This window comes from Bufo bufo, chromosome 10 (assembly GCF_905171765.1).
Source record: "Bufo bufo chromosome 10, aBufBuf1.1, whole genome shotgun sequence".
NCBI lineage: Eukaryota > Metazoa > Chordata > Amphibia > Anura > Bufonidae > Bufo > Bufo bufo.
Genome location: NC_053398.1, coordinates 130,466,417 through 130,478,847, shown reverse-complemented (window position 1 = coordinate 130,478,847; position 12,431 = coordinate 130,466,417). Strand labels below are relative to the sequence as shown.

The window sequence follows — 12,431 nt, the reverse complement described above, 5'->3', positions numbered from 1 at the left end:
TGTGCAGGTTTGTACACTTGGACCCTAAGGCCCCTTTCACACGGGCGAGTATTCCGCGCGGATGCGATGCGGGAGTTGAACGCATTGCACCCGCACTGAATACCGACCCATTCATTTCTATGGGGCTGTTCACATGAGCGGTGATTTTCACGCATCACTTGTGCGTTGCGTGAAAATCGCAGCATGCTCTATATTCTGCGTTTTTCACGCAACGCAGGCCCCATAGAAGTGAATGGGGTTGCATGAAAATCGCAAGCATCCGCAAGCAAGTGCGGATGCGGTGCGATTTTCACGCACGGTTGCTAGGAGACGATCGGGATGGAGACCCGATCATTATTATTTTTCCTTATAACATGGTTATAAGGGAAAATAATAGCATTCTGAATACAGAATGCATAGTAAAATAGCGCTGGAGGGGTTAAAAAATAAAAATTTAACTCGCCTTAGTCCACTTGATCGTGATACCGACATCTCCTTCTGTCTCCTTTGCTGAACAGGACCTGTGGTGAGCATTCATTACAGGTAAAGGACCTGTGGTGACGTCACTCCGGTCATCACATGACCCATCACATGATCTTTTACCATGGTGATGGATCATGTGATGACCGGAGTGACGTCACCACAGGTCCTGTTCCTGTAATGAATGCTGAACAGGACCTGTGGTGAGCAAAGGAGACAGAAGGAGATGCCGGGCTGCGCGATCAAGTGGATTAAGGTGAGTTAAATTATTATTTATTTATTTTTTAACCCCTCCAGCGCTATTTTACTATGCATTCTGTATTCAGAATGCTATTTTCCCTATAACTATGTTATAAGGGGAAATAATACAATCTACAGAACACCGATCCCAAGCCCGAACTTCTGTGAAGAAGTTCGGGTTTGGGTACCAAACATGCACGATTTTTCTCACGTGAGTGCAAAACGCATTACAATGTTTTGCACTCGCGCGGAAAAATCGCAGGTGTTCCCGTAACGCACCCGCACATTTTCCCGCAACGCCCGTGTGAAAGAGGCCTAAAGCGTCGGTCTCCAGACTGGTGCATTGATGTCTACAGCAGATTATGTCTAGAATGGATTTCCATCCACATAAAGAATGACCACATTCACTGACAGTAAGCAGGAAATTCTTGAAACTTGTGAAAATTGAAGCTAAATATATTAGTAAGTTGCAGAACTAGGATTTTTGTATTGATGGTCGATGGGTATGGTTTTGGAGGAGTTCTACCTCTTCATAGCCTTCCTGGTCTCGTCCCGGGCACGTCTTGTGTGTTTTGAGCCGATGCCGGAGGCTGATTGTGACAGTGACATATAGCAGCCGTACGTCGACATGTAGACGCTCCCCTGGGGTCTCTTCACACTGACAGAGGATGTGTCTTCTGTTAGAACTGGAGCTGGAGTTACCTGATTGCAGGTCATGGAGTCACAGGTAACCATTGCCTCTCAGGTGTTACCGTAGAGCGGAGAATTGTTGTCAGACGCCTGGGGGGAGGGGGGTGGGGGGGGGGTTGTTTTACACGTATGTTGATGATGGGTCATGTTATGGGAACTCCTGCACATCCGGAGTCTGCTTACTTCCCTTGCCATGGGCTAAAAAGGGTCACTTGTCAAGCACATAACACTGCAGTCCTCAAAACTAAATTCTCCTGACACTCCCTGCTTGTTCAGTGTCTGCACACAGTGTGCTCTGGTGATATGCATTCTGGGAAGTGTCCTTTTTACACCATCTGATGCTAACTGACCCCTCTGCCTTATAGGAGCCCTGTTAGGGAGGGCATGTGACCACATGCTTGCTTAATGTTTCCACTAACAGCCAGCAGAATTGTGAGTGCAGCTCTGCAGTCAGTAATACCAGCAGATCATCTGTAATTTTATTAGCATGACTACAACGGACTTTGCCTCTGTCCTGTGTTTGCTCTTATAATAATTATGATTGGGTGTCGCCCGCTCACTGCCAGTGTTATCAAGAATATGTTCCTGGCAGGTAAGTATCCGACATCCCTAAGTATCACCGATGGCAGCTCATAGAGATGATAATGGGACGGTTCTGTATTGTTCTGTCAGTTCCTCATAATGTTCAAAATGGAAGTTTGCTGTCAGTGAACGGGAGCATTCATTGCCCGGATCATACAGCTGCAGGACACGCTACAGTGTATCGGAGTGTTTTCAGCTGTGTGAGCGGCTATTAATACCAATTCCAAAAACCTAGTGATGTCACTATGGATGGATTCACACATTGCAGCTTGCCGCAGTAATTGCCCACATGGTTTTCACAGTAGAAAGATATTAAATGTACATGTCTGCCGTCCTGCGCAGTTCCCGGTAATTAGGGGCAGTCTCCTTTCTTTGGTGCAGAGCGCTTTAAGACTGGAGGATGGCGACAACGAGGAGTCTTCCAGTGGTCCCCGCAAGGATCGTAGGAAAAATTCCCTGGGGGTTGAAGAGGTCCGCCGCTCAAGACGATCCCTGGGCAACAGCGCGGAAGTATGGGCAAAGATGAACAATACCACCACACCAGTAGTGCCCCCTATTGAAAACAGCATCAACCTGCAGAATGCTGCTAAGCCGCGCACAGTGCAGAAGCCGACTGTGTGCATTGTTCCACCTTCTCCTCCAAAACAGCCGCCAGCAGAAAGGACGCAGCCTCCAAGCTGTAACGTAGAACCGAAGGTGGATCCGCCGCCTCCTGAAGTGACAACCCCGACCAAACAGTAAGTGCAAACCTGCAACTAGACCTCACCACTCGTGTGTGTCCATAGGATTACAGCCTAAGTATAGGGGTGCTGGGATCACAGGTGTCCCAAGGATGACAGCAATGCTGTGTGTGTGTGTGGCCCTTTATGGTTTGGGGGCCCTGGTTCCAATTTTTGGGGTCTGGGAGTTTCTGGAATACAATTAGCGTGACATAATATTTTGCGGTTATGAAAACTATTATTTATGGTTCCAGTGGTTTGAAGAATTTTACATTCTAAAACAATATTGATTTTTTTTTAAAGGGAATGTATTTTCTGAACATGGTTATGGGGGCTGCCGTCTTGCTTCAGCTGTTCTTAAAGGGGTGTTGCCATCACAGACAATGGGGGAATATCGCTAGGATATGTCCATATTATCTGATAGGTGCGGGTCCCACCTCTGGGACCCCCACTTACTCCGATAACAGAGCGGGGAGAGTGGTGGCTGGAGGACCCTGGGGTCTGGCCACCACCAAGCGCTCTCCCCATACAGGTGAATGGGAGTGCACTGCGCTTGCGCGGCCACTACTCCCATTCATTTCTATGGGGCCGATGGAAATACCAAGCCAGTTCTCGTCTATTTTCGGCAGCCCCATAGAAATGAATGGAGGGCGGCTGCGCATGCGCAGTGCACCCTCCGTCACCTTCCCTGCTTCGTTCCCAGTGTAGGTGCGGGAACAGAGGGTGGAGTTTTCTAGGCATGCTCTCTGACCTGTGCAGAGGTCAGGGGGGAAGAGATAAGCTTTGACCTATTGTGAAAGGGGAATCCTGTGTTATCTATATATAGAGGTGATATCTGTCATTCTAATCTTATCTGTAGTGATAAGCCGATAACTGTAGTAAAGTGATCTATACAGACCAAGAAGTGGAGTGTATTTTTAGGCTTAGTGGCCACTGCGAACTCTGCAGGATCTTGTTTTTTCTTTAAATATAGATATTAACATGAAAAAAGCTAGCATTTTGTAATTATAAAAAAACCCAGAGCAATGAAGATAAGGAAATCTACAAGATTAGGCAGAGAGAGAGGCCAAGCAAGTTATAAGAACTTCTAAAGCGCAGGCAGAAGAAAAACTAGCTCAGTCTATGAAAAAAGGGGATAAGACATTCTTCAGATATATAAATGAAAAAAGGAAATTAAAACAAGGAATAACTAAATTAAAAACAAAGGACGGAAGGTATGTAGAAGAGAATAAAGGGCTAGCCGGCTGCCTTAATGAATACTTCTGTTCAGTTTTTACAAAAGAAAAAGAAGGACCTCCACTAGAAAGAATGACTAATAAATCGTTTGATGCATGTATCTTTACAGAGGAAGATGTTCTAAGTTTGCTGTCTAAGGTGAAGACAAATAAGTCACAGGGGCCTGATGAGATACACCCAAAATTATTAAAAGAGCTTAGTGGTGAGCTGGCAAAACCGTTAACAGATTTATTTAACCAATCATTAGTAACAGGAGTCGTCCCGGAAGATTGGAAATTGGCAAATGTCGTGCCCATTCACAAGAAAGGTAGTAGGGAGGAATCGAGCAACTATAGACCAGTGAGTCTGACATCAATAGTAGGCAAATTAATGGAAACCCTATTAAAGGATAGGATTGTGGAACATCTAAAATCCCATGGATTGCAAGATGAAAAACAACATGGGTTTACTTCAGGGAGATCATGTCAAACAAATCTTATAGATTTTTTTGACTGGGTGAATAAAATAATAGATGGCGGAGGTGCAGTAGACATCGCATATCTAGATTTTAGTAAGGCTTTTGACACTGTCCCACATAGAAGACTTATCAATAAACTGCAGTCATTGAGCATGGACTCCCATATTGTTGAGTGGATTAGGCAGTGGCTGAGTGACAGACAACAGAGGGTTGTAGTCAATGGAGAACATTCAAAACAAGGTCATGTTACCAGTGGGGTTCCACAGGGATCTGTACTGGGACCGATTTTGTTTAATATCTTCATAAGTGATATTGCAAAAGGCCTCGATGGTAAGGTTTGTCTTTTTGCTGATGACACAAAGATATGTAACAGGGTTGATGTTCCTGGAAGGAAAACGCCAAATGGAAAAGGATTTAGGAAAACTAGAAGAATGGTCAGAACTCTGGAAACTGAAATTTAATGTGGATAAGTGCAAGATAATGCACCTGGGGCGTAAAAACCCAAGGGCAGAATATAGAATATTTGACACAGTCCTGACCTCAGTATCTGAGGAAAGGGATTTAGGAGTAATTATTTCAGAAGACTTAAAGGTGGGAAGACAATGTAATAGAGCAGCACGAAATGCCAGCAGAATGCTTGGATGTATAGGGAGAGGTATAAGCAGTAGAAAGAGTGAAGTGCTTATGCCGCTGTACAGAACACTGGTGAGACCTCACTTGGAGTATTGTGCGCAGTACTGGAGACCATATCTCCAGAAGGATATAGATACTCTAGAGAGAGTTCAGAGAAGAGCTACTAAACTGGTACATGGATTGCAGGATAAAACTTACCAGGAAAGATTAAAGGACCTTAACATGTATAGCTTGGAAGAAAGAAGAGACAGAGGGGATATGATAGAAACTTTTAAATACATAAAGGGAATCAACTCGGTAAAGGAAGAGAGCATATTTAAAAGAAGAAAAACTACCACAAGAGGACACAGTTTTAAATTAGAGGGGCATAGGTTTAAAAGTAATATCAGAAATTATTACTTTACTGAGAGAGTAGTGGATGCATGGAATAGCCTTCCTGCAGAAGTGGTAGCTGCAAATACAGTGAAGGGGTTTAAGCATGCATGGGATAGGCATAAGGCCATCCTTCATATAAGATAGGGCCGGGGGCTATCCATAGTATTCAGTATATTGGGCAGACTAGATGGGCCAAATGGTTCTTATCTGCCGACACATTCTATGTTTCTAAAAATTAAAAGTAACCAATTTTTTTTTTTTTTTTTTAATATATGTTTAACATAAAAAAGTGATTTAAACAATTTTTTATTTTCTGACGACACATTCACTTTGACATTGAGGTAAATCTTTGCAGCAATTTGAGACTTTACTGTACATGTTTGGCTTCCTAAATACACTAATGCCCCCTGGTGTCCAACTGTGGAGATGCACTTTTTCACTTTGTTGTCTGATGAGTTGTCATCAGTGAACTGTAGAAAGGCTTTTATGGGTTAATCTACCCCATGGGTTAGGTGATTGAAGGCACACCTCACTGCACACACGGCTGTATTTTATTTTTATTATAATCCGATGCAATATATTCTAGATTTAGCGATTATTGGGGGGTCCCAGCGGGTCCCAGCTGACCATCTCCATGTTCTCTCTGTACAGGTCGAGTCCTGAGAGCAGTAACACACACAGCAGCTGCGCCAATATCTCCCTGTCCAAACCCTCGCCGGAGGGGGAAAAGGTGCCTGTAGTCACCGACCGGAGTATCTTTAAGTAAGTAACCTGTGACTGGACCATATCCTCTGCTGTGCTCCACTGCAGAGCTGCACAAGACGTCATTTACAGAGGACTGCAGGGGATGAGGAGCCAAATCCTATTAGAAAGCCTCGAGTCATGCTAAGATGGCAGCTCAAAACCATCACATGGGCGTACACTGACGGGGGCATTGTTCTAAAGAGAGATGATTGGCGTGTACAATTGAGCCTCCAAGTGCTCGTGGCATCTTCTATAGGGTGAAAGTTTCTTACGAAATTTTGGATTTGGTGTTTCCAGAAGGGGGCAGGAAAGAGGCACGACCATTACCCGAGACAAATTTATCTTCATTTACACCAGTTTTCTGGTACAAATGAAGCCAGAATTCGACGTCCGCTCTGTTCTCATCCTCTGGCAGCGCAGGGCGTATCAAGACCAGAGCAGAAAAGACTCTCCCTCTAAGTATATTAAACAGTTGCCGAACTTTCCACTAATATTCTTATTATTATTATAATAAAAAAAGTGGTGTTTTTTTTTTTACACATAAGACTGGACAAGTCCGTCAACTGTAATTTCTCGTCGTCTTTGGATTAGTCCTGGGATGCCTATAATGTATTAGAGGCTGTTGGTCACTATAAAGTATTTGGCGTTTCTCTCTTCTCGCCTCTATCAGCAGCACAGAGTATTACAGCCTGATAGAGCACTCCGCTGCTGTGTAAGGCGCCTCTGACAGCTGACGTGAGCCGGGGGTCCCAGCGGCTTGTTAGGCCATAAACTACTGAGCTGCTGGCAGTCGGCTCTTGTGAAGTTCCCAGAAAGGGGGTTGGGAGTGAAGAGGGGAAACCTTTTGTCTTGCACTTGTTACCATAGTAGTGGCCGGGGCTTTCTTCGCAGGCCTCTCTATTCAGGACCTCGGCCTGTTCCCGCAGACACGATGTGAAGGTGAGTCCTGCTTACATTTAGGGGGAGACGGGATCCTGAAGGTGTGAGGTTTGGGATCAGCTTCTATGTGGAGGGATGCAGCAGCGGCCCCTGATCCGGGATTACAAGTGCAGATCAATGGCCATTGTGCAGAAATCCCACAGAATATAAAGGAAACGAGCCCAGGAGAGAAGAGAAGTGCGAGGAGGTGGGGTGCCACGGCTCTCCCTGGGTGGGCTACCTTCAAGAATGAGGGTACCCAGTCCACCATTACCATGAGAGCTGGCTGCGCCTTGTGTCCTGCCATAGACTGTAATGGAGAGCGGTCCCTCTCATGCTGGTAATGGTCAGCTAGAGCCCCTCGGTGTCTGCATAGATAGGGGGCCAGTTTCGGCATCCTTTTACTCTAGGAAACCTCTGTCTTTTTTTTATTTTTTGTGAATAAAGCGTAATCTTTTTAACCTTTTTAAGATCTGCTTCTTGTCAGTGAATAGCAAGCTATGATTCAGACAGCCCATAGTGTGCTACAATGTATCTGTGCGGGTAAAACGTAAAAATCTGGATCCAACTGCAGCAATTTATCTGTGAGAAGTGGGAGGTCAGGATGGGTTGCTGGATGAATGTAAACTGTTCTTGTCGACTGACAGCAAGCAGAGATCTTAAAAATGTGAAAAATTAAGCTTTGTTTACATAAAACCCCTTTAAGTTTGTTATCGGCATCTGTGCAATTCTTTTCTCAACTGTTAACCCTTCTCTTTCCAGCGTGAACCAAACAGAGCCTGTTTGGTAAGTGTCCGGTGTGGCACGGACAGTGAGTGACCCTCCCCTCTTAACCGTTGCAGTGCTGTTATTTGTCCCTGTACTACCATGGGGCTACACAACGACTTTAGCGGCGCCGCATTAAGGTCACAGTATGGCACTTCTAAATCCCTACTAATGATACTGAATATGGCCGCCCTGACATCCAGCTTGGATGTCTAGTTTGGATTTTTGGCGACTGTGATGTTGCGGCTGTTAACTTGCATACCGCAAGGCGATCACACTCGCTATCATTAGATGAGATTTGACAGCGTGATTTTGCGACTTTAGTGTTGTGCTGGCAAAGTTGACTTGTGTCCCCGGCCTGAGACTTGTTTTGCTGTGTGACTGTGGAATCTTCGTGACGATGGCGTAAGAACCGCCGCAGCTGATTGTACCCTCAGCCGCCCCTGCCTGTGTTTGCTCCGTGACTGCGTTCACCATTTTCTGACCAGTCTTTTTGTCTTTTACAAGGGGGGGTTATTCTAACTGCAGTGACTCTCCCCTCCCCCACCATAAAGTGTATGATAGAAGAGAACATAGACACGAATCCTCCCTGGATACAGTAGCCTCTCTCTCTTGTCAAATCGTTTCTGGGAAAGCTGGGTGAAAAACCAATATGGCTGCCATTACCGCTCCTTGGAGGGGTCATCACCCAACTTTCCATGACCCTTGAATTGCAGTGCTCCCATGTTAGGTTATAGCTAGGCAGACATCGTTCAGGGCTCTGGAAAAGCTGGGTACCAGTCCCAGATGGACAGATTGCTGTTCCTGGGAAAGCTGGGTGACAAGCAATGGCTATGAACTGGCTGAACAAAACCCAACAGCTTGACCTAAGAAGGCTACTCATAGGGGAGGGTAACCCCGGCACCCTAGTATGACTGCCCGTGTCCCCCGCAGACAAGACAAGGATCTGTATGCCTGCGATAATTTCACATCGGCCCACCAGGCAGTGAGGGATATTTCCCAGTTTGTTCGATTTTTTTTCCCCTTTTTTTTTTTCTTGTAACCTACTTTCACACTCGCATTTTGGGCGGATCCGTCCTGGATCTACAAAAACGGATCCGTTACAATAATACAACTGCATGTATCCGTCATGAACGGATCCGGTTGTATTATCTGTAACATAGCCAAGATGGATCCGTCATGAACTCCATTGAAAGTCAATGGGAGACGGATCTGTTTTCTATTGTGCCAGATTGTGTCAGAGAAAATGTATCCATCCCCATTGACTTACATTGTGTGCCAGGACGGATCCGTTTGGCTCAGTTTCGTCTAGCGGATACCAAAACGCTGCAGGCAGCCTCCAGAGCGGAATGGAGACGGAACGGAGCCAAACTGATGGATTCTGAGCGGATCTTTTTCCATTCAGAATGCATTAGGGCAAAACTGATCCGTTTTGGACGCTTGTGAGAGCCCTGAACGGATCTCACAAACTGAAAGCCAAAACGCCAGTGTGAAAGTAGCCTTACTATAAAGTGGTTCTTCAGTTGTCGCATAACTACAACCACCAGCATGTCCTGACAGCCACAAGTTGAAGAACGCTGGTAGACAGGTTACTCGACCTCCACTGCAATATCTTCATTACCTTTTCTGTTACTCACTGCAGTGTAATAATAATTTGGATGCTGGAAACAGTCAGCAAGGAGGCCACCTGTTACTGAATTTGGCTACTTGTTTATTATTTTATTATTCTAATTATGGCCGTTCCCCTTAGCCCTATAAAAAACATTGAACATGTCTGCTGTAGTTCTGCACGCCACAGTGGAGCCCTGGCTAATACTGGGTATCAGTCCTGGGTCTTCATGTGTTAATGAGGCACACGATTATGAGAGATCCATCAACAGCAGCTTGTTGGTGGTTTTCAAGTAGTTTCTTTTTTTTTTTTTTTTTTTTTTAAGGAAGAGAATAGGTAATGAAGATATTACACAGAAGCCTGAGCCCAGTAATATACATTATGTGTATCCCTCAATATCCTTGACATTGGCGCATGCTCCATTACTTATCCCCTAACACCGGGTGTGACTGCCGCCTGTCCCGACCCCCTGATAATCAATTCTTCCTGCAGGGAGGACAAGAATAATCATGTGTACGGGGACAAACCCATCCTGAAAAAGTTCCAGTAAGTATTCACGAAATAAATTTAAAAAATGAGCGCCAACCCCAGGCATTGAGAAGTATTAGGTCTGTAGGCTTTCAGCCTCTGGTGGTAAACAAGCGTTTCCATACGTTGGCAGCAAGCAGAGATTTTCATAAGGATTTGAAACTAAATGTTGTATTTTTTTTCTTTTATTAAGCCTATAGGAGTTGTATGAGATAAAACACGGCATCACATGTCCATGGCTTGTGTCTGACCTGCAGTACCACACACAGCCTGTGGACAGATGTGGCGTTTTTAGACAGCAGCCATGTTTTTCGGATTCTCTACATCCTTTTCATTTATGTTGCCCGGAGCACGTGAAGGTTGTGGCAGCTCACATCACGCTTATGTCATTTCAGAAACCGATTTCTGGAGAATCTGGCTGCCACAGAGTTGGAAAAGATGTCGGCTTTATCCAAAGGCAGACAGGAGATACTGGCAGAAGCGGTGCGCAACGGGGACCTCGATGAAGAAGAAGCTTCCCCAGATCAGCGTGCAGACCAAGCCGGCATGGATGATTTCAGCAGCCAGGAGGAGGGTGAGCGATCACGTGCATGGCCAAGTACATGCTCATTAAAGGGGTATTCCCATCTTAGACAATGGGGGCATATCGCTAGGATATGCCCTTATTGTCTGATAGTTGCGGGACCCACCCCTGGGACCCGCACCTATATCAAGAACGGAGCGGGGAGCGCTGTGGCTGGAGGACTCCAGATTTCCCGGGGTCCGTCCACCACCGAGCGCTAATCCCCGCCTCTCCCATAGAAGTGAATGGGAGCGTGCCGCGCATGCGCGGCCCATGCTCCCATTCATTTCTATGGGGCAGACAGCAATAGCCGAGCCAATGCTCGGCTGTTTTCGGCGACACCATAGAAATGATTGGAGGGCGGCTGCACACGCACAGTGCGCTCTCCTTCAATTTTGGGGCTCCGTTCTCGATATAGGTGCAGGTCCCACCGCTGGGACTCGCACCTATCAGACAATGGGGGCATATCCTAGCGATATGCCCCTATTGTCTAAGATGGGAATACCCCTTTAAAGGGGAACTACCTGTCATAGCGTCATAACCTGCTGGAGGGGACTGCTTGAAGAAAAGGGCTGAAACTTCCAAATTTACAGAGGAATAGGCACAGATTTCTGTTCATTTGGTGCGACATCTCCTACTTCACATGAAGCCATCCCAGCAAATGAACAGGTAATCCATAACTCATACGTGGAGGTCACTGTTGGCGCATACAATGTTGATGGGACAGTCCCTTTCATTTGCAACTTTGCCTCGTCCTTTGGGCTATTTTAGGATGCAGAAAGTCTGCATCTAAAATACCGTATGGACCGCACCACCCATAAAATAAGCTCCACTGCAGCAGGCCGCCTCTGCTATGGCAAGTAGTTTCCCTTGGGATTAAAGGGGTTCTGTCAGCTCATACATTGGTGGCACATCGCCATTTCTGGGACCCACACCTGTCTTTAGTATGGAGCCCGCAAAGTGAAGGAGGGAAACACACCGCACAAGCGCGGCCACTGCTCCATTCGCTTCTATGGGTCTGACTGAAATAGCCGAGCCAACTATTTTCGACAGAGGTGGGATTTGCACCTATCAGACTATGCCCCCAATGTATGAAATCCTACAACTCCTTTAATGTTGTTGTTTTTCCATAGTAAAGCTTTGTGGTGAGCTTGGTTGAAGCGTGTCTGGAAATGTATCATATCCACTTTCTGTGACTAACTCCTCCCACCTGCATTATAACCCCACCCCTGCTTACCACTGACCCACCCCCTCTCATGCATGTGCCATCATATCATACGTATCCATGCACATGCATGTATGGCATGCTCCATTTGTAAGCATGGGGGCTTCTGTGCTCCTGGGCAGATGTATAACCACCGCCCACCCCTCTGTTGGACACAGGAAAAGGGGATCTGAGTGAGAAGGAAGAAAAAAATGACAGTGTGAATGAGAAAGAACTGTGCTCGGGGTCCAGCGATTCCTCGGCCAGCAGCACCTTGGAGAGAGAGGAGAAAGGAGACCGAGAGGAGCCTGAATCCGAACCAGGCAAGACATCCCACTGCATGCACGAGGCTCCAGAAATCACGGGGTCAGGGGCTGACGGGAGGATCCATGTCCTACACTTAAAGGAGTTGTCTAGTTTTATGTTAAAAAAAAAAAAAAAAGCTTATATTGTCCCTTCCAATCTAACATGGGGAGTGGACAGGAGCAGCTGCACTCTGGGTGGTCCATACGACCCAGCGAGCATCATGCATGTGGCCTATTCTACTTAGGACTCCTGCACAATACTTGCTTGGCATCGTAGGGTGGCCTTGACAACTTACAGGCCCAGTGTGGAGTCGGGCCAGTCCACACCCAGTGTCAGATCAGGCAGAAGGGGAATATTGGACAGGAACTTTAATCACTGTATAATTAAACTTCTGGAACTTTCTG

At 46.1% G+C, this 12,431-nt stretch overlaps 1 protein-coding gene across 7 annotated transcripts in view; it reads left to right on the top strand.

Moving 5' to 3' along the window:
• The window catches only part of FHOD1 (formin homology 2 domain containing 1), an 87,453-nt gene that overhangs the window by 54,185 nt on the left and 20,837 nt on the right, over window positions 1-12,431 (top strand). For 3 of the 7 annotated variants that reach the window (XM_040409601.1, XM_040409599.1, XM_040409605.1), the window contains 6 exons: window positions 2,353-2,708; window positions 6,043-6,153; window positions 7,816-7,839; window positions 9,920-9,973; window positions 10,351-10,529; window positions 11,901-12,044. In XM_040409601.1, coding sequence (XP_040265535.1) covers window positions 2,353-2,708; window positions 6,043-6,153; window positions 7,816-7,839; window positions 9,920-9,973; window positions 10,351-10,529; window positions 11,901-12,044 — 868 coding nt within the window. The remainder of the gene's footprint in view (window positions 1-2,352; window positions 2,709-6,042; window positions 6,154-7,815; window positions 7,840-9,919; window positions 9,974-10,350; window positions 10,530-11,900; window positions 12,045-12,431) is intronic. The other 4 variants (XM_040409606.1, XM_040409602.1, XM_040409603.1 and 1 more) reach the window with 3 other exon arrangements.